We start from the raw sequence: 26,838 nt of genomic DNA, 5'->3' as shown, positions 1-26,838 counted from the left end.
AGACAAGGGATGCCCTTCAAGTCTTTCAATCATGTTATCTTTAGGTTGCCATGGGGGCTATTTCTACTGAACTGGAGCTTGTTGAGGATCGTATAGACGCTGTAGAAAGGCTGATAAAAGACCCTATTACTCAGTCTGTTGAATCGTCTACAAGGTCAAAAGGGGCTGAGACTAATAATGTCCCTAGGATATTGTTAATATCTAACCATACATCTCTTATCAATGCTATAGCCAGAATGATTAATCCTTGTATTGTTCACACATAAAGGGCTGGACCTGTGAGAACAAAAGCCAAGAAGCCTAAAAATAGAGATGGGCCAGATTCCGACACCCCAGTGCAATCTTTTGCCACCACGGAAAGGTCTGATCTTAAAGCCGATTTGTATGACTGTTGTAAACATTTTTTTCCAGCATGGAGAATCTTCTGAGGGACTGGAAGTTTTTGATCAGATTAAATCCTTGGGTGACAGAGTACAAGCATTGTCAGAGATTCATAATAAAGCTCTTCTGTCTAATACAGAAGTCCAGGGTGCATCTCCTATCATGAGTACTCTTCCCCAACTCGATAACCCTGTTGCATCTTTACCACCCGTCTTCTTCTTCTGCAATCACAAGTACTTCATTACCAGTCAAGTATAATTCTACTCTTGATCAGACAACAGGACCTGCTTATTCTTTCCACTCCAATAGTATCCAGATGAATGCCCTCAAGAATGGTGGCCGCCAGAGCCATTTACATCTGCCCCCCGAATTTACCACTTGATGTACCCCTTATGTTATAGTTTTGTAATGGTTTTCAACAATAGATGATGACAGTTATGAAGACTTGGTGTGCTTAAAGTTTAAAGCAGCTCACTGGGTTACAAAAAACTGCAGGCTGGCCGACGGATGTAGTTGATGATATCATAAGGGTTCGAAGAGACAGCTTGCTAGGCTTTTCACCTAAGACCTGTTGTAGTGAACTTTAAAAACCAAAGGCTGGTGAGTTCCTTGTTACGTCATCTAAATGACCTAACAAACCATCCAAGAAAGATATGCACCCTTCCCTAGGGTTTCTTTTATCGGCCATCCTCCTCTATAAACGCCACTGTTTAAAAACTTTGATATAGTATGCTACCAAGAGTCTTGGGCTACAGACAACGTTTATAAATATGTTTTTAATTGATCTTGAACAACACTAATGCCCTTCTTATCAGGCAGGTCGAAAGGTGGTCTTGGCACCCTAATTTCTCTCAAATGTACTAATATCAGTGCTGAGGAACCACTGTCCACCACTTTTTAACACATTTTAAAATTGTCTCTGCCAATTTTTACAAATGTTTGTTTATTGATTTTTTATTTTATTTCTTCTTCGCACAGCCTAATAAATTAATAGAAGAGTTTGACTGTTTCATCTCTAATTTTGTTCAAAGTAGACATGAGCATGCACTTTTATCTGGCTGGGAGATTATAATATTGTCAGGTGCCCATTCAGTAGTGATTGTGTATGTAGGGTAACGGACTGGCAGGTAACGAATATTATACACTTTTCCAACATACCCTATGGGGGTGCACTAAATCAGATAATTATGAGTCATAACTTATTTTTTTCATCAGACTTCCATAGAGAGGAGGGCCCAAAATCAGCTCTGGGGCAAAAAGGGGCACTTCCCTCATAAGGAGGCAAAGTGTAAAATGGGCAATCTAAGGAAAAGGATGGTTTAAGCAAAACCAAAATAAGTCACCAAACAGAGTGACAAGGTTTCTGGATCAAATCAGCAGCATTTCCCTAACCAATCTAAATGGCTCCCCGTGTCATGGGTTTTTATCCCTTTTTTGCTGTACATTCTCCTAAAACTTGATTGGGCAAATATTACACCTGACTATCTTTAGCCAATTAAAAAACAAATTATGTCATTAATCTTTCACCCCACACGAGTTCTCAGACAGTTTATTGGTCCATATGATTGACGTCTTCAAAGGTAGCACGTCCGGTATGATTTCATCCTTCTGTAATTTCTTTGCACATCTTCTGTCAGTAGCTCCAATATCTGTACCGGTTTGGGCGACCTTGTACATTATACTAATCTACAATTTTGCATTTTAGCTATTACATTTCTTCAAGCAATATGAATTTCATGAGAACGGATCTACTATAGTTACATTAAGCTTCTAGCTTGAAGAAAAAAAAAACAAGAGTTCATGTCCTTTTGCAACTCAGCAAACTGCACGATAGAAAAACATATTTAATATGAGAGCCAGGCAGCTAGGCCTCAACTCATGCTAACTAAGGCCTACAAAATTTATTTAGCAAACTTTAATAACATAACCATTAATAGTTAGTATAAAACCATTCTTTATTATCATATTTTAGCAACATTAGTCATTTTCATTAGTCCCCGTATACATTGGCGGCCACTCCCCGTGGTCACATTTCAAGTGCGCGTTTTAGCAAAATACACTAATACAGTTTGTATGCGGCATTATTACACATTAGTTCATAAACATTTCATGCTAATATAGATTATATAAGCTACGCTCTTTCAAGGGCAACAGTGAAAAGGCAGCCGAGCTGAGTCAGCCTCCTGCCTGAGCCAGCCCCATGTGCGTTACGGATGCTACCAGTTCTTTTAAAGACCCTCGAGCCGGCGATCATTTCAACCACTGACTCGTGAGTTCCGATTTAATGATTTTGTTTAATACTGTCATCTGATATTTTGATTGCCCAGTGCACGAAACTACCAGACAGCATGGCTGCACAGTTATGTCTTCCTGTAAGTGTGCACTGCTGCTTGACTGGGGTGTTCTCGGTCTGGCAAATCTCCCCTACAATCTCTAATGAGACTTGACAGGACTGTGAAACAAGTGCGGCCCTCAGGACCTAGCTGCTTTTAAGTAACTAGTAAGGGAAAGCTGCATATCTGTCACACAAGGCATTTACGACTGTAGTCAGGTTGTAAAGGAAAACATTAATTAAACATGTTAAGGACGGGCTAGTTAGCAACAGTGTAAATACTGAATACACATTTATGGATGGGGCAGAGCCATGGATTGCTTTTACAATTTGATTTGCCAAGGGCAGTTCTTGCACACACAGAGTGCGTTTGTGTTACATCAGCAAATAAAACATCTCCAGGAAGTGATTTCATTATCACAAGTATCTCATGCAGCAGTGTGCAGACCTGCAGCCTATGCAGACTGTTTATACTGGGAAGGATGCAATACAGAAAGCTTAAGTCCTCGCCTGATACAATGCAGAAAAAACATGTTAATTGTCATCTTTTGACGTCAGCACCCACAAGCAAAACAAAACAAAAAACATGAGTGGAAACTCAGAAAAGACCTCATAACAAAATAAAATAAAGTTGGCTTTAAAAAATAAAACTTTGCAATTTTGTCTGCCCTGCTATGCACGTTTTGCCAGTCACAAGTCTACTGTTTGTTGGACATTGGAAGTTAGAGCAAAATAGTACCTCAATCACTTAGGGAGCAGCGGAGGGGCACTAATTAAGTTGAAATTAATTAGTGCTTGATCCCTGCATCACACAGATGAAAGGAAATGATGCCAGACATGCCTTGATGAATTAGGAGGCTGAAAAGAAGAGTTCCACGCAAACCAACAAATGGTGAGCAACAGGCGGGCTCCAAACCCTTTACCGAACACAGCAGTGTATCGCATGCAAGACGCATGCGCTTGCACATGCACTTGAAGGCTCGACCCTAAAAAAATAACATACTATGGTCGTGATTTAAATGGCATTGTTTCTATAACTAATCATGAACATCAGGATATTTGATGTTACAGCTGTGTTAATCATTCAAATGGCACTTTTTTAACCATCACAACCAGCTAATGCTATTTTAATTAATTGCAGCTTAAGAGTAGCTATAACTAAAAATATCACCATGTGTAATGATTCAATAATCATATCATATAATAAATGTACATTTGCAGTACTATAAAACCCATATTTACCAGTCAGGGAACCAAGAAATATGGTTTTCATCTTCAGAATGGTAGCCTCTACACCACTCTGTGTCACAGGTACCACTACGTTCCAGTGTATCACTGGCACATGCACACGCATTCTCGTTGTGTCACTGCATGTGTTGCAGATAGATTAAGCTGGTTGAGCAGGACATAGTAAACTGAAAACGCAACTTGGACTACACATGACCCGGATGTGCTGGACTGGGCAACCAAAACCACTTGCGGAACTCTGAAGCATGGTTAAGGAGTGTTCATAAAACAGCGCCAGAAAAAACACTTTCCTTCATTATTTATAGTGAAGCTTGGTGCACTCAGACATGTGACACAATGAGCAGTGAGCAATAGCAGCTGCTCGACATGCCGGAGGTGCTGGAAGAGAGTCGGAGGAGAGGTGGAAAAGATCAGAGAGGAATACCCCTCAACAAGAAAGAACACAGAGCTCAGATTCAGCATTTGGTGCTCTAAGCACTGCAATCAGGCTCCAGATCCAGCTCCTGAAACAGCAGCCAGACCTACTGCACTACAGTCCTGTGATGCCATGGAGGCAGGCTTGTCCAGTACCTGTGCAGCTGCTGACACTTGCCCCTCATCTGCCTCCACAACTCCATGATAGTTGTATAGAATACCAGTTAATCTCACCTGATGAACAGTGGTGGATCTTACTGGTGAGTTCCAGGGGGAGAAAGCCCCGTGTACACCATGAGACAGGTCCTCAACTTTAGGCCATTGGTACCACTCAGGGGGTGGGCCCTAATATGATTTATTTGTGTGCAAATTATGGATGCTTAGAGATGGAAAATATGTGATAAAAAGCCTTTTGTCTGATAATTTTGGATTAGCAAACATAGCTGCAAAAAATAGTTTTCAGATTTTTGATAAATAGCATACAAATTCATCATAACACGTGGTAAAATATATCTAAATCCACCAGATTGGTTAAATTCTAAATATTTTATACAATTAAAAAATATTCATGCTCATCAATTGTAATTATAACATTAAAGCCCTTAAAATAATAACAATAAAACTTCATTGTATTCCTCAAATATTGCTATAGATTATATGCATAATTTTCACTTACAGTTTCAAATAATAAGGATTGTCACATTTTACATAGGCAATGTATGTCATGAGTGAACATGAATACAAATTTATCATTCACATTCGTTGTCATCATCTTCTGAATAGGTATCATCATTATCTGCGTTTGTTTGATTTTCACAGGCAGGAAGTTTGCACATCTCAGTGCACTTGAGGTCATTTAGACAGCAGACACACGTTGGCAGTTTGCAGTTCCTAATGCAGTATCAAGCTAATAGATCTAACATAGCCTGAGGTGCTGGCTGCCCCTCCTTCCAGTCCACTACCTGTGCTCTGCTCTCTCCTGTTTTACCAGGTTCCACCCTCTCCCAATTGGAGTAGGTGTCTGTTTTCACCAAATGCAGTGATTTCCTTACAGACTCTGACTGTTTTAAAATTTCAGAAACAGTTGTAAAAGCAGTTGCAAGGGCATTAGTGGGGTTAAAGTAGCCAATGGAATCCTGTGATATACTAACTAGGACTCTAGTACTGATGTTAAATCCTGTCTAACTTGTTATTTTCTGTTCGAGGCTTGCGTCTTGTCTTGTAACAACCCGTATTATGTTCTTATTTTGTGCAAGCTTCAATTGGGCACAGCATACCAACATTACTTTGGTACTTGTCATCAATGGCTGAGGCCCAACTCGTTCACCAGAAACATACATGAACAATTCTTCAGTATTTGTGATGGTCAATGTTCTTTGCTTTTGTTTGTCAATGCCTGGGAAAGGAGCTTTAAAAGGTTGAGGTCCACACAACTTGGGATGCACAGCTATACCGTTGACTCAGTGAGTTGTCCCCTTACCAGTAATAGTCTATTCAAGCCTATCAATGTTATCCCATGCTTAGTTAATGAAGACATGAGGCTGAATTTTGTCTGGAAGAACAATTTCCTCATTTAAGGTAGAAGCAAGTTTCTGAAGACACAAGGCGGTATCATTTTCTTTCCAGTTGTGAGTAAGAAATCCCATTACCAAGTCTATTTAGAGTGCAAATGATTTCAACATTGCCTGTCAGCGTTTTTATAACATAGGGGAGCAACAATTGCTTGTGGGGGTGTCTGCTGGCCATTTGTGATGGCATATATAATGTCCTAACTGAATGATTGAATAAATAAGGCAAACCTTTTGGGTAGCTTTGTGTTTTCTGGATCTTCAGTCAAAAGTCCTAAATGGAACCATTTAAGGTAATAATGCACTGTAAATTAATCTTTATCAATGTGTGAAGGATGATATGACCCTGGTGTTGATGTCAAGTTTGTTTTAATCATTGTTCCTATGTGCAATGATGTTTGATCAATTATTTTGTTCATGTCTGTTGCCTTAACCTTTAAAACTGATAATTTTCTTTTCAAACTCTAGTTTTCTCTTAAAATGTCTTGTAGCATGACACTATCAGGTTTGGCCAATAATTTTCCTTAGTTCTCTGGGAATATGTGGAGGCGGTCACCAAACTCGGAGTCCAATTTTCTTCTAATATGCTTCTTGGTTGATTTGTCTTCCCTGAATTCTATCTGCATGTCGTAAGGGTGTCAAGCCCTTCAGTGAGAGTTGTCACACATATTATCTCTTTGTTAGGAATAATCACATTTCTGATTTATTGAAATCGTTCATCAGATGCTTCATCTCTTATATTTTTGTAGTGATCATCGGTTTGAATGCTAGATGCATGATCTTCCTCGTTTGCTTTAACCCTTGTATAATTCCTATAACAAGATGCATGATAATGGGCTTCTGCAGCCAATATGTCCCTACCACAAACTGCTAAGATCTTTGAATTACAATCAGTGGTTGCACACTCTTAAAGCTTTTTGTCAACTCTAAGCTCTGTGGCCTTGATTAATTTCTTACACGTTGATGTTTCCTCATAGCATTTCATCGTTCCACAAAGTATACATTCTTGAGCATACACATTTGACTTTAATGATGTTCTTCTGTTTAAGCATTTACTTGTGCACTCACTTGTTCCAGCATCATCACTGACATTTACTTCAGAATTTCACTTAATAGTCTCTAAATCTCTCTTCAAGGTACATAGGCTCATGCACTTCCTGTGGTAAAATACTTGGGGAAGCAAGTTCCTTTGCACATTTTTCACTATGTCTAACAATGGAATGTGATTCCTTACTTGAGCTACCTCAAACAAAGTTTCCATGATGATTAGTTCTGTGGGCTTGTCATCGTAACTCCATTTTGGACATTTGACCATAAATTAATTATACACTGGGGATCAGAGTGACAGGATGTGCTTGTTTCAGTCTTCTTCATTATGCTGCATGGTCATTCACCACCAGCTCTGTAAAAAAAAAAGATTTTCAAATTATGCTTGGTGTACTTATTAAATCATATAATTACTTTTATATTTATTATCAATGTATATAATCACATTTATTGTAATTGTAATATCTAATGATAAAATTCACACTAATTAAAATTATGAAAAAAGAAACCATTTACACATCAAGGTATCTTGGGAGTAGAGTGGTAAATTGTTGTGACTTGCTATCACATATTTTCCATCTCTAGGCATCCATATGTTGGCAATAAATCATATTAGAACCCATCCCCCCCAAGTGGTGCAAATAACATGATTGGCTCAAGGCCTAATGTGGTTGTGGAAGCAGAGGGCTGCGCGCCACTGAACTACACTCTGGAGACTAGTCGGCTGGCAACCTCGGTGCAGCATGTCCCAGGAAGCATAGAAAAGGGCCACTCGAGCCTCATGGGCCCCCATGACTCTAAAGGGACAATGAGAGAGGAAGAGGCAATTAGTATCCAAAGGGAGAATACTAGAGAGCTTGAGCTTACCTCCTATGAGAACATAAAGCAAGGCAACAATGAAAACAGAGTGAGGGATTATATATAGATATATAGATAAATATTTTGGTCAGAGCTACTTGTGTGTGTATATAGATGTATATATACCAATCTAGATTTGCAGTAACTCATCTGCCACAACCTAAACAAAGAACTCCTACCACCAGGACCTATGCAATCTTCAAATTCCCACAAGGGCAAGAACTGCCATATGCAATACTTGATGACCTTCTTTTAGCATTTAGCTCACTCACCAATTCTAGGAAGTCTGAGAGTAAAAAAAGAGGAAACACCACAACAAAACTCTCACCCACATTTCCTTCACAAACAGGCAAACTAAAAACCCTATCAAAAATAATGGTGAGCCATCCATTGCAGATAAGCTACTTAGTCCAGGTGGAAATTATATAGAAATGAAATACTGGCAACAATCAATCAAAAAACAAATCTGGATGACCTACTAGTGTTGCAAGACAAGGAGCACCAAAACACCGATATGGATAGTTAGAAATGCCTGCTTTCCATCTTAAATGCAACAGAAAAGGCTCTGGAATTTTCAGTTCAATAAATTAGATATACAAAATTAATTCTGTGCTTGAAACTTTAGCACAACATAACAGGCGTTATTGATTCCCATAGTGAGCACCTATATAGCACAATTAAAGACCTGCTTACCACATCAACAAGGGCTCAGCACCAATAAATTAAGAATGTGATCCAGATGAAACTTCTCTACTTCTTTATTGAGTTGATGAACCTTTTTGGGAGTCCCAAGATTTTCTCTATTCATACATTAAATTTCCGAGGTGAACCTAAGGTTCAAAAAGGCTTTGTTTCAAACTTAAAGTCAAACTTGCATAATTGAGTCTCAAAGTCCTGTTATACAAATACAGAATCACCAAAACAGAATCAAAGCATCAAATCAGATGGAAGTTAACAAGCATGTAAAAGGCCAAAATCTCTGCAGTAGCTACCAGAAAAAAAAGAATCAGGATCTCATGTTCTGAACTCAGACCTGACTAATCTAGCATGCTAAAAGAGATTTAGTTCAAAAGTATCAGTATCACAGAAACTCTAGTAGGGGCTTTGAACGAGGGATGTGTGTAGCATAAAGTCACTTCATTCAAAAGCAATCGAAAGATGTCTGTACCTTTTCAAAGGTCTCTTCCAGTTAAAGAATAAAGGGCATCTGAATATCCAATTAACTGAACTACTCTTTCATCTCCTTGCAAGATTCTCCAGTAACTGACATCACAGACAAAACTTTCCATTGCCATAGCATGGTTATAAACAGCTATCTTTAATTAGATTCCACCACATCTGCACCACCTTGGATTATGCCCAAATGTGGGAATTCAGAATGGAGTCTTTTCCACAGCATTTCACCACTCCTTACGCATTTGAAAATGCATCTTCTGAGATCACCTTATCTAAGACTAACAATGTGCTCTTCATTAGACGGAGACTGGTACCATTGCACTAGCAAGTGGGAAAAGTATTGTACAAGAACAAGCTTCACGTTGAAACACAGAAATCCTAAGTAGCATACATTTAATTGCACATTCTGGTTATACGTTTACACATGCAGTTCTCATAAATACAGTAAGTGAAAAGTGATTACTAATATATCATTTTCTAAAGTACTAAAACATTAATACATTTGATTAATACTGTATAAATGTGGTTTGCAAGTGGCATTTGTATATGCTTACTTATAAATGCACGGTAATGTTGTGGTCTTTTAATGCACCACGTTTACATGGAGATAATTCTCGTATGTTAAATATTCAGATTAATGTTTCATTACACTTCTTTCAGTAAAGCTTAATGACACAGCCAAGTCATGCTCTTTCAAATGTTTATGTGCCCCTGTCTGAGATAATCTAATCATGTTCAAATTTATAATAAGCTCAATTGTCAATGGTCGAGGAAGTAAAAGCCATTAAACCCACCTCAGAATCAATCTTAACTTAGGGCACTTTGAATATTCCTCTTCCACACCACTGCAAGAAAAACTTCAAAGACATTAGTTCTTTCAACTGTACGAGCAATATAAGAACAATAATCCATAAAGCAGAAATTCTCGCAATTCCGAGCTCTGTCAGAAAAAGCAGATACTAATCCTGCAGATACGAGCAAAGAAAGTATCATCCAATCAGAATCTGCAAATATACTGCCTATTGTTAGCTCACCAACATATGTATAAACCTAAATAAAAAAGATGTGGAAATTAAGCAGACAATGGTAAAAGGAGGACAAAGAACAAAGATTCAAAACAATGGCTGTAAACTATTTCCCAGTCTTCATATTTATTTCGGCAACAGATAACAGGATAGAGGCACACAAAGATTATACAGACCCTGTCCATACCTCAGCTAGGAAAAAAACCTAAGGCCCTGATTTACACCTTGGCGATGTTACCACCAAACCACCCTGATTTACACCTTGGCGATGTTACCACCAAACCACCCGCGGTCTTGTGTAGATCACATCCCTGGACTCGGGTGAAAGTTTCACAGTAGGTGGGGGGTTGCGAGGTTGCCTGGTCTTCCACACCATTGCACTGCAGGGGTCTCTGTCACAGGGCTCCGATGCCCCCAACAAAGAAGCCCAAGAGGACTCCTTCCCGGAAAGGAGATTGGCAGATGCCCTGGTCATAATATGAGGACACTGCAGTTGAACAAATAAAAAGCCCAAGAAAAGAAGATGCCCTTTTTATGTCCTTAAAATACCACTGAACACAGAAAAAGGATTGCATCTGGAAAACAGTGGCAAAACAACTCCCGGTCCAAACGGACTGTCAGCCTTAATTTTCAAACAGGACCATGTGTATTGTACAAAACTCTTCTACAACGTATTCAAGTACTATCTGAACGCACAAAATATATCTCCATTGTGACATGGCTCAGTGCTCCAATCTATGTACAAAAAAGGTCCTTATGCTAGCCCTAACAGCTACAGTTTAATAGCATTGTTGGACGTTGAGCCCAAATACGTTGCTAGCTTTTTACTTGCTGACCTAGAGTCCTAGGCCTGAAAAGTAAGTCTAATTTCCTTCATTCAAACAGAATTCAAAGCTATTACCAGCACCCCAGATAATCTGGTAGCATCATGAATTGTAATAGAAAAGGCTATACATGAAAAACAACTCTTAAACTTCTGTGTTATCAATTTTACCAAAGCATTTGACCACGTGAACAGAAATGTACTCTGAAAAAAACTAGTGAGATGGCACATCCCCTATAATTTTTCCAAACCAAACAGATTTTGTTCACTGACTCTTGGGCACAATTTATGCTCAGCACAAATCAGAACTCATGCCCAAACGTTGTTCAACATATACATCGCCAATTCGAAGGCACATTTGGATGCTGATGATTCACATTCGCCAAGCATTGTCTCTCAGCATATTTCATCTTTACAGTATGCCAAATAAGTAGTCCTTTTAAATCTAACAAGAGTCAGGCTCCCAAAACTGCTAATTGGATTGATCATTTAGATTACGGGAACCAAATTGCCATGAATTTGATAAAAAACGAATATATGGGTTGTTAGTCAGAAATTAAAAAATAAAGAGCCTTGGTATTTGGGAGATGAGCACCTGATTGAAACAATAAATATAAATAATTGGGAGCATTACTAGACGATTGAGGAGGTCATTTCAAACATCTCGACTCATTAAAACATAAGATATCGCTCTCTATTAGTTCCCTTTCCAGCATTACAAAACAAGCAATAGATCTTGAACCCTAGTACTAAAAGATAACAAAGCAAAGTTTCTCCTCGATGGCATACAGAACAGAAGCGTTCTTGGTCAAATTTGGGGTATTCTGTAACATTAATCAATGCAAAGTATACCGTCTTCTATTTAGACTCACACAGAAAGCACTGCAAGCCCAGAGAATGTTGGAGTTTGGCCTAACAAACCAGCAGGCAGGCAAAAAACAACAGCTCTTAAATACATGTATAAATTAAAATCCTTGAAATACCACATCTGGGAGGAACTACAAGCCGGGCTGATCACCAAGAATTCTTCACCAAGTAATACTTAATTTCAGCTATATGCTTCTTGAGAACAGAGCATTGGAGGAACAGATTCTCGCATATGGCCCCTTCAAAATTGGCTAAATAAGCTAATGAAAAGGAGCTCCTTTACCATAGGCAATCCACAATTTAGCAAAAGGAACCATGCAAAGCCAACAATAAATTCTCAGAAAAATCTTCATTTACAAGGATATCTAGGAGAAACCTTAAAAGTATACTACAAATTGAGGCTGGTCGAATTGCCCTTTAGGGTTGTTTCCTCCCATGACCCTCTCCCGAAGTGGTCAGAACTTCAGGCTACACAAAACTGCACTCAACACAGAGAAAGGCCGACCAACTGATTTTGCAGTTATACAAAGTTACTAAAAGAGTGTCGTCTTCGGCTTCGAAACTCTTTTAATCAGTGCGGCATTTGCTCCTGACAGGCCACAATGTTCTAAATATGAAGGAGATATCGAATGTCTAACTAGTCTTATTTTATCAAATATATAAGCAAGGTAGGCCGGCTAATTGCGAGGTAAAGTAACACAGTACCTGATTGATTTGTCCATACATGGACTAAAACCAAGCACAAATTAGAGGGCATCTTTTAACTCTATCCTGTCTACCATGGACCTGTTCTGTTCATTAAGAATACGTGATACTTGAGCTTATTACCTTACCTTCGAGGAGATGCCTTTTTTTAAGAAAACTTTTAGGAAGTGTCTGCTATTGAGGCAACTTACATCCTTGCACATACACTGGCAAAATATTACCTTGTCTGCGGAAAAAAGTTATTACACATGATATCCTCTCTATTCATTTTCTTTGGTTACGGTACTTTTTTAGGGTTTCCTTTTACCCTACAGATGCATTTTATCTCTTTAACAATTTTGCAGAACATATACGCTTAGCAGTTTTTTCTTGGACTCTTTAAGACGATATGTCACTTTGCACATTGCTCCGTTTGCGAAATGTTTCTTATTTTTTTTGTGTCTTATGTTTATTGAATTTAAGAAATTACATTGTTTTAATTAACTGACATAAAGTTGACCTCTTCGTCAAATCACTCGGTGGAGCGTTGTCAGGCCTACCAGGATTATGTGGCATGGAAGACCAAAATATATAAGGTATCTAAATTATGCAGCGAAAATGAAGGTTTCTCAGCACATTCTCTGTCATTTGAAATAGAAACAAGACGTTTAATGAAATTTGCCGATTTTGAAAAGTATGTGGCAAATGCACCAAATCTATAATTATGCAGTAAATAAATGCTGCAGCCACAGAATTGTCTTAATCCATTGTACTTGACTAGTGCCTATTGTTTTAGTGAAAGTTTATACAAGAATGGTAATCAGTTTACTTCCAACTAGCGCCCATTGGTAGCTGCACATTTTCAAGCTAACTGTCCACAAATAATCATGGAATTAAAAAATAATAAAAGGAAGAGAACTAGGATCCCTATGTTTCCATGCTGTGATAAATCGGCAATATATTATCAATATAATACATGGAGCTATACATGGCCTTTAACTTTACCCAGGATTCCCCTAACCAGGAGTTCTGTTCTTTAATCCTCTGTTCTCCTCTGCGATCACCTCAATGTACTCCTTTCATGTAGAAAATAAAGACCTGTCTTAAGTTTCAAATATCTCTTGACAATATGTTTTCTAATTACAGGACGGCGTGCATTGCATCTCCGGGTGTATGTGCCCCAAAGCTCTGGTGATGAATGACCATGGAGATTGCATACCCGAACATCAGTGTCCATGTACTAGAAATGGAATTTCTTACCAAGGAGGGGAAAACATTACTGTTGGATGTAATACCTGGTATGTCCATGTCCCCATTTTTGGATAACATTCAAACACAGGTGTCCCAATATGCACCCACTAATGCTACATCATGTCTAATGCTCTTCTGGTTGTTCTTTTTTATATTTGTTAATGTTCCTTCTTCCCACATTATAGTGCAGATTTGTATCTGAGTTACTGCTAGCAGTTACATGTATAGAGCACCTCCTTTCCAAAAATAAGCAAGTGGTGCACAACCTACACTTCTGTCACACATCTGCACAAGGGCTGAGAGGGAGGAGAGCAAGAAACACCCTGCATATAAAACAGTAGTGTCTTTAGCTGTAAGAATTCACGGAGGTGTACTTATTGGCAGCTATGTTTGAAAACCCAATCCTTCCGTTAATCGAAAAACCGCTGAAAGCGTTTTTTTTCACAATTATTTGTCGAAAACATTTATTAGTGAAAAAAACACTGAAGCGGCCACTCATTTTCAAACAATGATGTCTTTATTTAAAATATATTCTGTAAGGGGGAGAAATATGGCATCAGGGAGAAGGCCAGGAGACAAGGCAGTTCGTTGAGGTCAAAGTGGATGGGATCGGAGGGGCACAACATACTCCTACTTTTTTAATTTAAGAAAAACAGTTCCCCCACTTTTTGTGAGATGAAAATTGTTCCAGAATGATTAATTCTGACAATTGAAATGCTTTAGCTGAAATGCAAGACGGAGTCTCCTGTGCTGTGAAAACAAAGGCAGATCAGACAGATAAACAAGAAACAAGCTTTCCTGCAATGGTGCCTGCTGGTTAATCTGCAAATATAAAGTGTGCATGGAAGCCAGTATTGGCTATAATTGATGGAATCACTTGAAGATTCCTGATGACACAGATTCACTATTACTGCGTGGTATTGCAAGGGAGTTCCCAGCTGAGGTGTTAATGCATGCTTTTCAAGGACAGTTATATAAATATGTATATTGCATGCAGTCTGAATAATACTAAAATCCACATTTTGGAAGCACAATTTTTTCTTAATCGTTTTTTCTCATTTCATTTTGAAGCAGTCCATCTTATACTGTGTGTAATGCAAGTTCAAAATAATGACTTACATATTCAAAGATCTTTCTGTCACAGGCTAGGACCTCTTAACACTAAAAATACAAAAGTCACTATTCTGCACTGCACCAATCAGTTACACACCTTTGCAGTGTTTTAATTAATAGAGGTTTCATAATGTACAATAGTGCATTTGCTACTGATTTGCCACTGATTAACTTAACCTGTATTTATTTTTCATGTAAACTGCGCATTATTTTAGATGTAGTTACCTGAACGTGAAAGACCAAAAGAAGTTACATTATATTTTTTACCCATGCCTTGAGCCCCGACTCCTCACTTACTGATCCTGCCCCCAGCGTACACAACATCACAGCTGCCCCACTTTTTTAATGTAGTTTGACTGCTAATTGAAACCTAAACACCAACCCCTCTACAGCCCTGACTAGTGTGAAAATTCCGGATTTTTTTCCAGACTGGCTTCATCACAGCTGTGGTTATCTCTAATGTCTGACGCATCTCCTTTTCTTTTCAGGTTTGTTCTCCTCAGATAACCAGTCACAATAGCTCAGAGCAGGCTCAAGAGCTATAAGCCGGAGGGGCTGTGAGCGGGCAATGGCTATGTTTATGGCCAGCCAACCAGTACTGCAAGATACTGCTGTGAGAGGTGGGGAACATCCAGTTGTGCCCCAGTCCATCTCCCTTTCTCCTGACAAATAGTTGAACAACCAGAACACAGACGAGGGGAGAGTCTGTGAGAAATGCAAATAGAGGACATGGGGTGCACCAGTGGAGGCCAAGCAGGAAAGCAAGTACAGAACCCATAGTAAAACTCCCTCTTCTCTTATCGACCCCTAGATGTGCTCCTGGAGATAGTAGGACCTGTTCAAGCCCACTCTGTACAGCAGCAGTTGACAAGTGGATCAGATTGTTATGGGTCTGTCACTTGTCACTCTTCTGTTTTCCTTGTATCTCTTGCACTTATATACATTATTTCAGCAAGTTCCCCCAGAGAGCACTCTGAAGGAGTAGAGACTTTGCCAATTACTACCAAGGCATGGCTCTGGCTCAGACAACCAAATTGGTGAAAATAACAAATCCTGAAACTGGCTTTCCCTTTACTCTGCCCAGTGACTGAAGGTACAGAGATAGCACACATTAAGTAAAACATATGAGGTTCAAAATTCAAAATTGAAAGGTCGTCGTTTTTTTTTTTCAGTAACTGGAGGTTCTAAGTGAGGAAATTCCAAAGAAATAGAAATGGAAGCACAGATCTGATCACGATTTCTTTGCAGGGCCCTAAAAGTGAGAATACAGCCAGAAGATAAGCTGACATTTTTGACTAACTGCTATATAATACTCTACACTTCTTGCCTCTTAAGTAGTAAAACATAGTGCGTACCTTCCACAGTACTTAATTTGTAAAGAATTAAGTGCCAGGGTCTAAACGTGTGTTCATAAGCCTGTGGCCAGTGCTATCAAATGATGAATACAAAGGCTCAGTAGTCCTAAATTCACCTCCTTCTTCTTTAATAGTCTGGTAGACAGTCCCTGCATCTTTATCTCACTTTTAAAGGTTCTTTTTCATCCCTGCTTTTTTACCTTTGTTCATGTTTTTCTTTCCTTGTCTTCTTTCTTTTCCCCCTTTGTGTTTTCCTTCTGCTTTTCTGGATCAAAATCTATTAAGGAATAACATGTGCTGGTCCCCAAAAATCAATGGAAGGCCACACCTGAAATGAAGTACTGGCTAAATATCAGAAAGGGATGGCAGGAAACGAGTTGCCTAACAGGATTAAACGGCTACATTTAGAGTTGGAGGGAGATAGGGTGTAAGAAGGAAGAAGCAGAGGCCAAACAAAACTTACCAGTATTCCACAAGGAGAACTGGTAAAAGCACTTTTTGTCCATTACCAGACTTTCTTGAATCATGTCAGCAAATGCATAAATTAAAGAACTTTCCAGCACTCGTTCAAGGTCAAAGCAATGTTATGGAGACTTAGCTGGGCAGGAGACAGGAAGAGCCACATTACCTTATTGGCCATGATTGTCCTATTCACATGCTGGGAGTCCTCTGTAGGTAGGGTACGGTAGGGTTAACTCTATCCCACATGGGGTCAGCAGATGAGAAGGACTAGGTTAGGGGATGAGCTTGACAGATTGGCAGTGTTATTGAAGGCAGAACCTGAGGGTATGCCCAAAACAGTTGAGGTGTTAAAACTGCCCACAGGAGGGGACTTGGCAGTAGGATGTGAAACTAGAACTGACCCTGCCAATGCAGAGGGCTTTTCCACATCCTTTCCACTTAAAATAAGTGAAAAGGATGTGGAAAAGAGAATCGTAGTGCAGAGGACCTGAACAGCTGCTTTGCACACATTTCTTCTTATATGAATGCCAATTGAATGGAGATCAGACTGAGGTATTGTTGCTGGGTGTTAGACTTCTGAGTTTATGCAGGGTCATCCCCAATGTTTTTGCCTCCTGCCTCCTATTTTTTCTGACCTGCTGCTGTGGCTTTTGAACCCTGAGCACTTTGCCACTGCTAATCAGTGCTAAAGTGTGTAAGACTTTTCACCCTTGGCGTGGTCTCCCTTAACTTTTTGCCTCAGTTCCCCAGGTTGTTGATATGTGCTGGACTCTGATTTTGCTGTTTTTGTTACTCTGGGCACTTTACCAATGCTAACCAGTGCTAAAGTGCAAGTGCTCCTTTACAAAATGTGTATGTAATTGGCTTATCCAAGATTGGCATATTTGATTTACTAGTAAGTCCCTAGTAAAGTACACTAGAGGTGCCAGGGCCTGTAGATCTAATGCTCTAGTGGGCCTGCAGCACTGGTTGTGCCACCCACATAAGTAGCTCTGCAATCATGTCTCAGACCTGCCATTGCAGTGTCTGTGTGTGCAGTTTTAACTGTACATTCGACCTGGCAAATGTACCCACTTGCCAGGCCTAAAACTTCCCTTTTCCTACGTGTCAGACACCCATAAGGTAGGCCCTAGGTAGCTCCAAGGGCAGGGTGCAGTGTATGGTTAAGGTAGGATACATAGTAATGTGTTTTATATGTCCTGACAGTGAAATATTGCTAAATTCGTTTTTTTCACTGTTGCAAGGCCTGTCCCTCTTATAGGTTAATATGGGGGCTACCTTTAAATATGATCGAAGTGTAGATTCCCTTTGGGAGTGGAAGGACATGTGGAGTTTGGGGTCTCTGAGCTCACAATTTAAAAATAGATCTTTTAGTAAATTTGATTTTAAGATTGCGTGTTTGAAAATGCCACTTTCAGAAAGTGAGCATTTTCTTGCTTATACCATTTCTGTGACTCTGCCTGCTTGTGGATTCCCTGTCTGGGTCAGTTTGACAGTTGGGCTGGTTGCACCTCACACTAGACAATAACACAAAGGGAGCTGGGGTGTAGTCTGCATTTCCTGATGAGCCATCTGTGCTAGGAGGGAGGGGAGGAGTGGTCACTTACACCGAAAGGGCTGTGCCTGCCCTCACACAATGCCGTCTCCAACCCCCTGGTGTGTGTCTGGGGCCTGGCCTGGGCAAGGGAAGTATTTCACATTCAAAAGAGACTTTACTTTGAAGTATGCCTACTTCAAAAAAAAATTGGGTATAAGAAGGGCACCCAAAACCACAGACTTTAGAAACACTTCTGGAAACAAGAGGAACCTCTGCCAGGAGAAGAGCTGAAGAGCTGAGGAAGAAGAGCTGTCCTGCCCGTGACTGTGCTTTGTGGAGCTATCCTGCAGTTGCTGCTTCTGCCAGAGTAAGAGGGCAAAGACTGGACTTTGTGTGCTTTCCATCTTGAGACGAAATCTCCAATGGCTTGATTTAGACTTGTTGTTTGAAGTCTCAGGGACAGCAAAGACTTCTCTCTACCAGCACCTGGAGTCTCTGGACAGACTCCTACCCTGCCCTGTGGTGCCAATCCAGTTCCTGGGACCCTGAAAGGAGAAGCTGGCAGCCTCAAGACAAGAAAATTCACGCACAGAGCGCTGTGTGGGGAAAAGATCGACACAAATCCAATCTGCGGCTGAAGAAACGGCACGCCACTGGCTCTGCAGCTGAAAAGCGACGCTTGCCGGACACGCGACCAAAGAATCGACGCACAGAGCAGGATAAACAACTCGCACCATCGCTGACGGAGGCTGGGACATCACAACCCGCGCTGTGAGGTTTTCGGATCATCGTTCGGCTGGATTTCCGACTCAAGTATCGCTGAGCGTGGAAAATTAACGCAAGGCCTGCCCAGACCCGAGAGTGCTGGCCGGATCAACACATCGCTCTCCTGAGGAGAGAAGAAACGAGGCGCCCCGATCAGGCGAAAGGAGAAACGATGCAAGGTCGCACTCGTGAGTGGACTCAACACATCGCAAGCCCTTTTTGACACGCACTCGCCTGTGCGGGGTGATTTTTGACGCACCCAAGGTACTTTTTCACGCCAGCAGTGTTAGTGTGTTTAAAACTACTTAAAGACTCTTTTTTCATTTTTATTGATAACTTGACTTGTGTATTGTGGATTTTTGTCATTTTGGTCTTGTTTTGTTTAGATAAATATTCCCTATTTTTCTAAACTGGTGTTGTGTCATTTTGTAGTGCTTTCATTAAGTTACGGTGCATGTTGGTACAAATACTTTACACCTAGCACTCCGAAGTTAAGCCTACTGCTTGGCCAAGCTACCAAGGGGGTAAGCAGGGGTTAGCTGAGGGTGATTCTTTTTGACCCTGACTAGAGTGAGGGTCTTTGCTTGAACAGCGAGTAACCTGACTGTCAACCAAAGACCACATTTCTAACAAAATGCATATGCTCTCTGTGTAAATTGTATGTAATTAGTTTGTCAATGCTTGGCATATTTAATTTACTAGTACGTCACTAGTAAAGTACACTAGAGGTGCCCAAGGCCTGTAAACCAAATGCTACTAGTGGGCCTGCAGCTCTGATTGTGCCTCCCACCTGTGTAGCTCTTTAATCATGTCTCAGACCTGCCACTGCAGTGTCTGTGTGTGCAGTTTTAACTGTAAATTCGACTTGGCAAATGTGCCCACTTGCCAGACCTAAACCTTCCCTTATATTACGTGTAAGGCACCCACAAGGTAGGCCCTAGGTAGCCCCAAGGGTAGGGTGCAGTGTATGGTTAAGGTGGGACATATAGTAATGTGTTTTATATGTCCTGACAGTGAAATATGGCCAAATTTGTTTTTCATTGTTGCAATGCCTGTCCTTCTCAAAGGTTAACATGGGGGCTACCTTTAAATCTGATTAAAGTGTAGATTCCCTTTGGGAGCGGATGGACATGTGGAGTTTGGGTTCTCTGAGCTCACAATGTAAAATACATCTTTTAGTAAAGTTGATTTTAAGATTGTGTGTTTAAAAATGCCACTTTCAGAAAGTAAGCATTTTCTTGCTTGTACCATTTCTGTGACACTGCTGGTTTGTGGATTGCCTGTCTGGGTCAGTTTGACCGTTGGGATGGTTGCACCTCACACTAGACAATGACACAAAGGGAGCTGGGGTGTAGTCTCCATTTCCTGATGAGCCATCTGTGCTAGGAGGGAGGGGAGGAGTGGTCACTTACACCTGAAAGGGCTGTGCCTGTCCTCACACAATGCAGTCTCCGAACCCCTGGTGAGTGTCTGGGGCCTGGCCTGGGCAAGGCAGGATTTCACATTCCAAAGAGACTTTACTTTGAAGTAGGCCTACTTCAATGGAGAAATTGGGTATAAGAAGGGCACCCAAAACTACAGACTTTAGATCACCTCTGGAAACAAGAGGAACCTCTGCCTGGAGAAGAGCTGAAGAGCTAAGGAAGAAGTGCTGCCCTGCCTATGACCGTGCTTTGTGGAGCTATCCTGCATTTGCTGCTTCTGCCAGAGTAAGTGGGCAAAGACTGGACTTTGTGTGCCTTCCATCGTGTGAAGAAATCTCCAGGGGCTTGATTTAGAGCTTGCCTCCAGTTGTTTGAAGTCTCAGGGACAGCAAAGACTTCTTTCTGGCAGCACCTGGAGTGTATGGAGAGCGTCCTGCTCTGACAAATGGTGCCCTATCCAATCCCTGGGCTCTTGAAAGGAAAGCTGGTGGAAAACCAAGGAAATCGACTTCGGACGACTTTGGAACTACGCCGCTGCTGAATCCGGTACGCTGCCTGCAACGGACTCCGTGATCTTCGCTGGAACGCGACGACCTTTGCAGGCCCGACGCTGCTGAAGTCCGCGACTCTGTGGAAGTCGTCGCGCCACATTGTGACCGACGCCGCTCCAAGTGCGTAGATTCAACGTTTCGCACAGACGCCGCGATCCCCAACTTCGCCCAATGACTTTTTTTCACTCTTCTACAAAGGTACTGTACTTGGGGGTCTATGCAACTCCATGTCTCGTGCTGCTGGTGCCAGCTTGTTGGGATCGACTCCGGCACAATGCCGTGTTAACACTTCCTCGAAGCATTTTGTGTTTCTAAGTGCTATTTTTGAGTTTAATCTTTAAAAATTCATAACTTTACTTGTGTATGTCAGATTTTTGTTGTTTTGGTCTTGTTTTGTTTAGATACATTTTTTTTATTTGTCTAACTGATGTTGTGTCATTTTGTAGTGTTTTCATTAAGTTACTGTGTGAGTTGGTACAAATACTTTCCACCTAGCACTCTGAAGTTAAGCCTACTGCTCTGCCAAGCTACCAACGGGGTAAGCAGGGGTTAGCTGAGGGTGATTCTCTTCTACCCTGACTAGAGTGAGGGTCCTTGCTTGAACAGAGGGTAACATGACTGTCAACCAAAGACCCCATTTCTAACACTAAGTCATTCTTATGTAAGCCTTGTTGTCTACAAGGTAGGGTGCATGGTATTTACAACTGAAATGTATAGAAAATTAATGATACCATGTCCCTACAGTGACAAGGTCCTAAAGGTATTGTCACTGTGGGGGCCTAGCTATCCTGTGCTAAAAACCACTGTATAGATTAAACTACTAGTACTGGCAGATCGAAGATGAGACAAGATAAAAAAATAATTAAACCACTATTTTTATTAGTTGTTAAAATCCAATTCAATGGTGAACTCAGACGTTTAATCAATAGTAAGGAAACGTAACTTTTAAAAAGTTACCCTTTACATGCCTAAACTGTCAGAAGGTTGATACATATAAAGAACAGGAAGCCAAGACAATTCTCGTGCCCACCTACCTGGTTGTTATGAAACCCTGCTTTTGTCTCGAGGATTGTTGTGGGTAGAGTGCCTACTACAAACTGGGTTTTAGTGATAGATGTGCCAGGGCACTTGGGATTTCCCTATGACACTCCCACACACCCAGGCCTCAGAGCCCAAATTTAATCTGTTAATCCCGCGATCCATGGAAGGAGACGGTCCGCATGCCGGAAACGACGCTCGTTTTCCCCGAGTGAAAAATAACGATGCAAGTCCGTGTGTGAAGGGGCGCAACCGACGCATACACCATTTTTCCACGCATCTCCTCTTCTGTGGCCCTCTGCTGAGATTTTCCACTCCAAACCAGGTACTTTGGCCCGTATTTATACTTTTTTTGCACCGCATTTGCGTCGTTTTTTGACGCAAAAACGGCGCAAACTCGCAAAATACCATTGTATTTTGTAAGTTTGCGCCGTTTTGCGTCAAAAAGCGGCGCAAATGCGGCGCTAAAAAAAGTATAAATACGGGCCTTTGTGCTTGAAAGAGACTTTGTTTACTTTTTAAAGACTTAAGACACTTCATATCACTTTTTAGTGATATCTTTCCAAATTCATATTACATCTTTGATCGTTTTGACCTGCAAATATCAAGATAAATATTATATATTTTTCTAAACACTGTGTGGTGTATTTTTGTGGTGCTATATTGTGTTATTGTATGATTTATTGCACAAATGCTTTACACATGGCCTTCTAAGTTAAGCCTGACTGCTTGTGCCAAGCTACCAGATGGTGGGCACAGGATAATTTGGATTGTGTGTGACTTACCCTGACTAGGGTGAGGGTTCTTGCTTGGACAGAGGGTAACCTGACTGCCAACCAAAAACCCCATTTCTAACACAGACCAAACAGCAATTCTTACAATTACTTACAACGTAATACAGATTAAAATTTAAAATCATTTAAAGCCATTAAAAATCTTGCTTATGTGTATCGTACAGCAAAATATACGACTAAGTATATAACTCGAATGGCCAACATCATTGATCTTATCTTATATTTCCAAAAGATTAACTTTAAAAACAAGTGTCGTAAATTGAAAAAGTGTAGACAGTCTATAACAATATGAACATTTGTGCATCAGTTACCCAAACCACAACTGCAGTTCTCTTCATGAGCCTTAAACAATTCTGTAACTAGAGGGTGGGCGTATAGAGGTTTAGCCCTATGCTACATTTCAGTATATTCAGAGGTACTGGAATTATGCAGCAGCAGAGGGCCAAATTATGCATCTGAGTTGAGTAAATCATGCAGCAAGAAAAGGCAAATTATACAGCATAATGTGGCATGTTTTGTAATAGTATTACTTTATTACTTTATGATTTTTAAACTTGGAAAACACTCTATGGGCACTGGTTACACCTCATTAATACAAATTAAACATTGAAATATAGTAATAAGTGACAGAAAGGTGACCAGTCCAGCTTTGCAAAGGGCCTTCCACTGTGCGGCTCTAGGAGGCTGGCCTTGTTTATTGTGGGTGCCAGAGGTACTTACACCTTACACCAGGTCTAGTTATCCCTTATTAGTGTATGTACTCAGTGTCTAGAAGCCCAGGCTCTCTAGTGGTAGTGTGGATTAGCACCCAAGGTTTAACTAGGAGAGATGCAAAGCTTATGCAATTTCACTACAGTCACACAATGCGTACATACATGAAAGGAAATACTCAGTGGTACAAAAATAATGGTACTTTATACCTTAGAGACTATTCCCTTAGGAGGTAAATATTATACACAATATATACACTAGTATCCAAAAACAGGTATATGAAAGAGTTAGAAAACAGTGCAATTAGTGAAAATCACAATAGTTAGAAATAGGCCTGGGGGAACACAAACCATAAACTAAGAAAGTGGAATGAAATAATCTGTTTCCCACCTACGCAAGTATAGTGTGTAGAGGTGCTCCAGGAGTATTAGAAAACACCAAACGTAAGTAATAGAACCCACCCGAGAGCCCAGGAAAGTAGGAGTAAATCACAGGAACTTTCCTACCACACAGAAGAAAACGAGAAAGAAGATATTGCAAGAACCAGAAGTGACTGCAAGACACCAACAACATATTCCTGGACCTGAAGAACTGTAGAATAAGGGGCCAATGTCCAAGAAACACAGAAGAGTCCAGGAAGAACCGGAGGCACTGCTAACCCGGAGGAAGGTTCAAAAGCGGAACCATGGGTGAAGAACAACAGTCAGTAGCGCACCCAAGAAGATGGATTAGGGTTCCTGGTTGGTGCAGAAGATGTCCCACTCCAGATGGATGATTGTAGTCTGGTTTGTGTCGCTGGATTCTGCAAACAAGCCTTACCAAACGCAAAGCTTCAGGTTGGAGAAAAATGGCCCTGTCTGGTACCATGAAGGACCAGGTCTACTCTACTCAAGAGGGGAAGTCAGATGGTGCCCTCAGCAGTCCGGAGAGCCCACAGAAGACCAGGCAGCATGTCTAGGAGTCCCACAAGATGAAGACAAAGAAGGTACAAATGGGGGCCCATGCAGCACTATAACAAAGGGTCCAAAGCTGCCGGAGAATGTTGCAAGAAGCTGTGCTTCTCAGGAGCGAGTGCTGGGGGCCAGAGCTGTGCTGTGCACAAAGAACTTAATGGAAGGTCGCACACAAGCCTTGGTAACTGCAAATCATGCGATGTACTGTCTTGCGTGGGGGGCAAGCTCTCACCTCCACCAAAGTTAGACAGCTGGATGTCGGGACCATCAGGGCCACTTCAGTCCACCAACTGTGTTGCTGGATCCACTCACTTCACCAGGACAGGGGATCCAAGCCACAACTTGTCTATGCAGAGGGTACCTGCTAGAGCAGGGAAGTGATAGGTTCACTTCCAGGGAGATTCCTTCGTTCTTCTGGTGCTAGCTGAAGACTGGATGCAATCTGAGGATGGACAACGAGGAACCAGCTGCAGTTGCTGGCAGGAGCTGAAGATACAGTGTTGCAGAAGTCATCCTGGCTTCTTTGTTGCAGTTTTGTAGAGTTCCTGGAGGTCCAGATGCAGTTTCTTCAGTCAGACGATGAAATAAAGTATGCAGAGAATTTCTGCTGGAATCTTGCAATGTGAAGAAGCACCCAAAGGAGAGACCCAAAAAGCAATGAAAGAGGGATTGGTCACCTAAACAGGTAAGCACCTATCAGGGGATGGCTCTGACATCACATGCTGGCACTGGCCACTTAGATGCTCCCAGAGTTCCCTACCCATACTGAAAACAAGATGGCAGAACCCTTGGACCTTCTGGATGAGCTCCAAGCACCACTCCTGGTGTGGTGATGGACAGGGGAGTGGTCACTCTCCTTTCCTTTGTCCAGTTTCATGCCAGAGCAGGGACTGATGGTCCCTGAACTGGTGTAGACTGGATTATGCAAGGGGGAACCAAATGTGCCCTTCAAAGCATTTCCAGTGGCTTGGGGAGGCTACTCCTCCCAAGTCTGTAACACCTATATCCAAAGGGAGAGGGTGTATCACACTGTTCCAAAGGAAATCCTTTGTTTCTGCCTTCCTGAGCTCAAGCTGTAGAAGCAACGGGAGGGCAGACACCTCTCTGAGGGAAGGCAGCAGCTGGGGCTACCTGGAAATCCTCAGAAGGCTGGTATGGCAATACTGGAGGTCCTCTAAGGAGCCCCTAGAGTGCATAGAATCATACAACCAATGCTTGGAAAATCCGTGGGGTATGATTCCATCATGTTTGATACAAAACATGGCCCTATTCTGAGTTACCATTATGTAGCTAGATATAGGTAGTGACCTATGTCTAGTACACATATAAAAAGGCATCCCCACATTCACCAAGTCTGGGAAATTGGTCCTGGATGATGTGGGGGCACCTCTGCTAGTGCAGGGGTGCCCTCACACACGGGTACTCTGAACCTAGCCTTCAGGGATGGAAGGCCTGACATGTAGGTGACTTTTGAGTGACCTAGTGCAGTGTAAATGGCAGTGAAAGGGTGCATGTACCATTTCACACAGGCTGCAATGGAATTGCTGTAGAACCCTTTACATGGGCTCCTTATGGGTGGCAAAAGAAATGCTGTAACCCATAGTTTTCCCCTGGAAACCCAATGCCCTGGGTACCTAGGTATCATATACTAGGGAGTTGTAAGGGGTCACCAGTGTGCCAAATTGGGATGAAATACTGGGTTAGCAGTATGCAGTGACAACACTTAGAGGAAAGAAAGTATAAGCACTGGGGTCCTGGTTAGCAGGATCCCAGTGAAACAGTCAAACACACTGACATTCAGGCAGAAATTGGGGGTAACATGCCAAAAAGATGGTACTTTCCTACAGCGGCAACATGTGTCACTCCATTTTTAATAACTTTTGAACTGTTTGAGCTAGAAACATTTTTTTTTAATCTACAGATTATGTGACAGACTATGGATTATGTGGGAACTGCAGCAAATCTATAAGTATGCAAAAATCACTGCCACTGCACAATTACATAATTCCAGTGGCCATGAGTATAATACTACATATACACTGATTAGAAAGAAAAGTTAAACATGAAAACTTTATATGCTTCTCCTAAATCTCTCTTAAGTATGTGGTTGGGATCTTTGACGCTAGATACATTAATGCCCTCATTCTGACCTTGGCGGAGAGCAGACCGCCATGGCAGAGGTGGCGGTTGGACAGCCGCCAGGCTGGCAGTGAAGACTGGCAAATTATTACCGTTGCAGCGATCCCACCCAAATACAGCCAAGACACCACCAGGACCGACAGTGTGGTACGACCGCCGCCAACAGCGGTTGCCATCTTCAGGTTGGCGGAAGACAATACATCGCCCACCATATTATGACCTAGCAGACCATGATTTCTGAGGTGGTACAACCGCCGCGTAAAGCCTGGTGAAAATGGCAACTTTAAAGGAAGACTCTCACCAAAAGGGATATAGACGAGTC

The 26,838-nt window shown here is 41.3% G+C and overlaps 1 protein-coding gene across 1 annotated transcript in view; it reads left to right on the top strand.

Moving 5' to 3' along the window:
* LOC138283526 (mucin-5B-like) overlaps positions 1–26,838 on the top strand; it is a 466,047-nt gene that overhangs the window by 331,274 nt on the left and 107,935 nt on the right. The window contains exon 20 of the mRNA XM_069221466.1: positions 13,570–13,721. Coding sequence (XP_069077567.1) covers positions 13,570–13,721 — 152 coding nt within the window. The remainder of the gene's footprint in view (positions 1–13,569; positions 13,722–26,838) is intronic.

Source organism: Pleurodeles waltl, chromosome 3_1 (genome assembly GCF_031143425.1).
Source record: "Pleurodeles waltl isolate 20211129_DDA chromosome 3_1, aPleWal1.hap1.20221129, whole genome shotgun sequence".
In the NCBI taxonomy this organism is placed as follows: domain Eukaryota; kingdom Metazoa; phylum Chordata; class Amphibia; order Caudata; family Salamandridae; genus Pleurodeles; species Pleurodeles waltl.
This window is presented reverse-complemented; position numbering and strand designations above follow the sequence as displayed.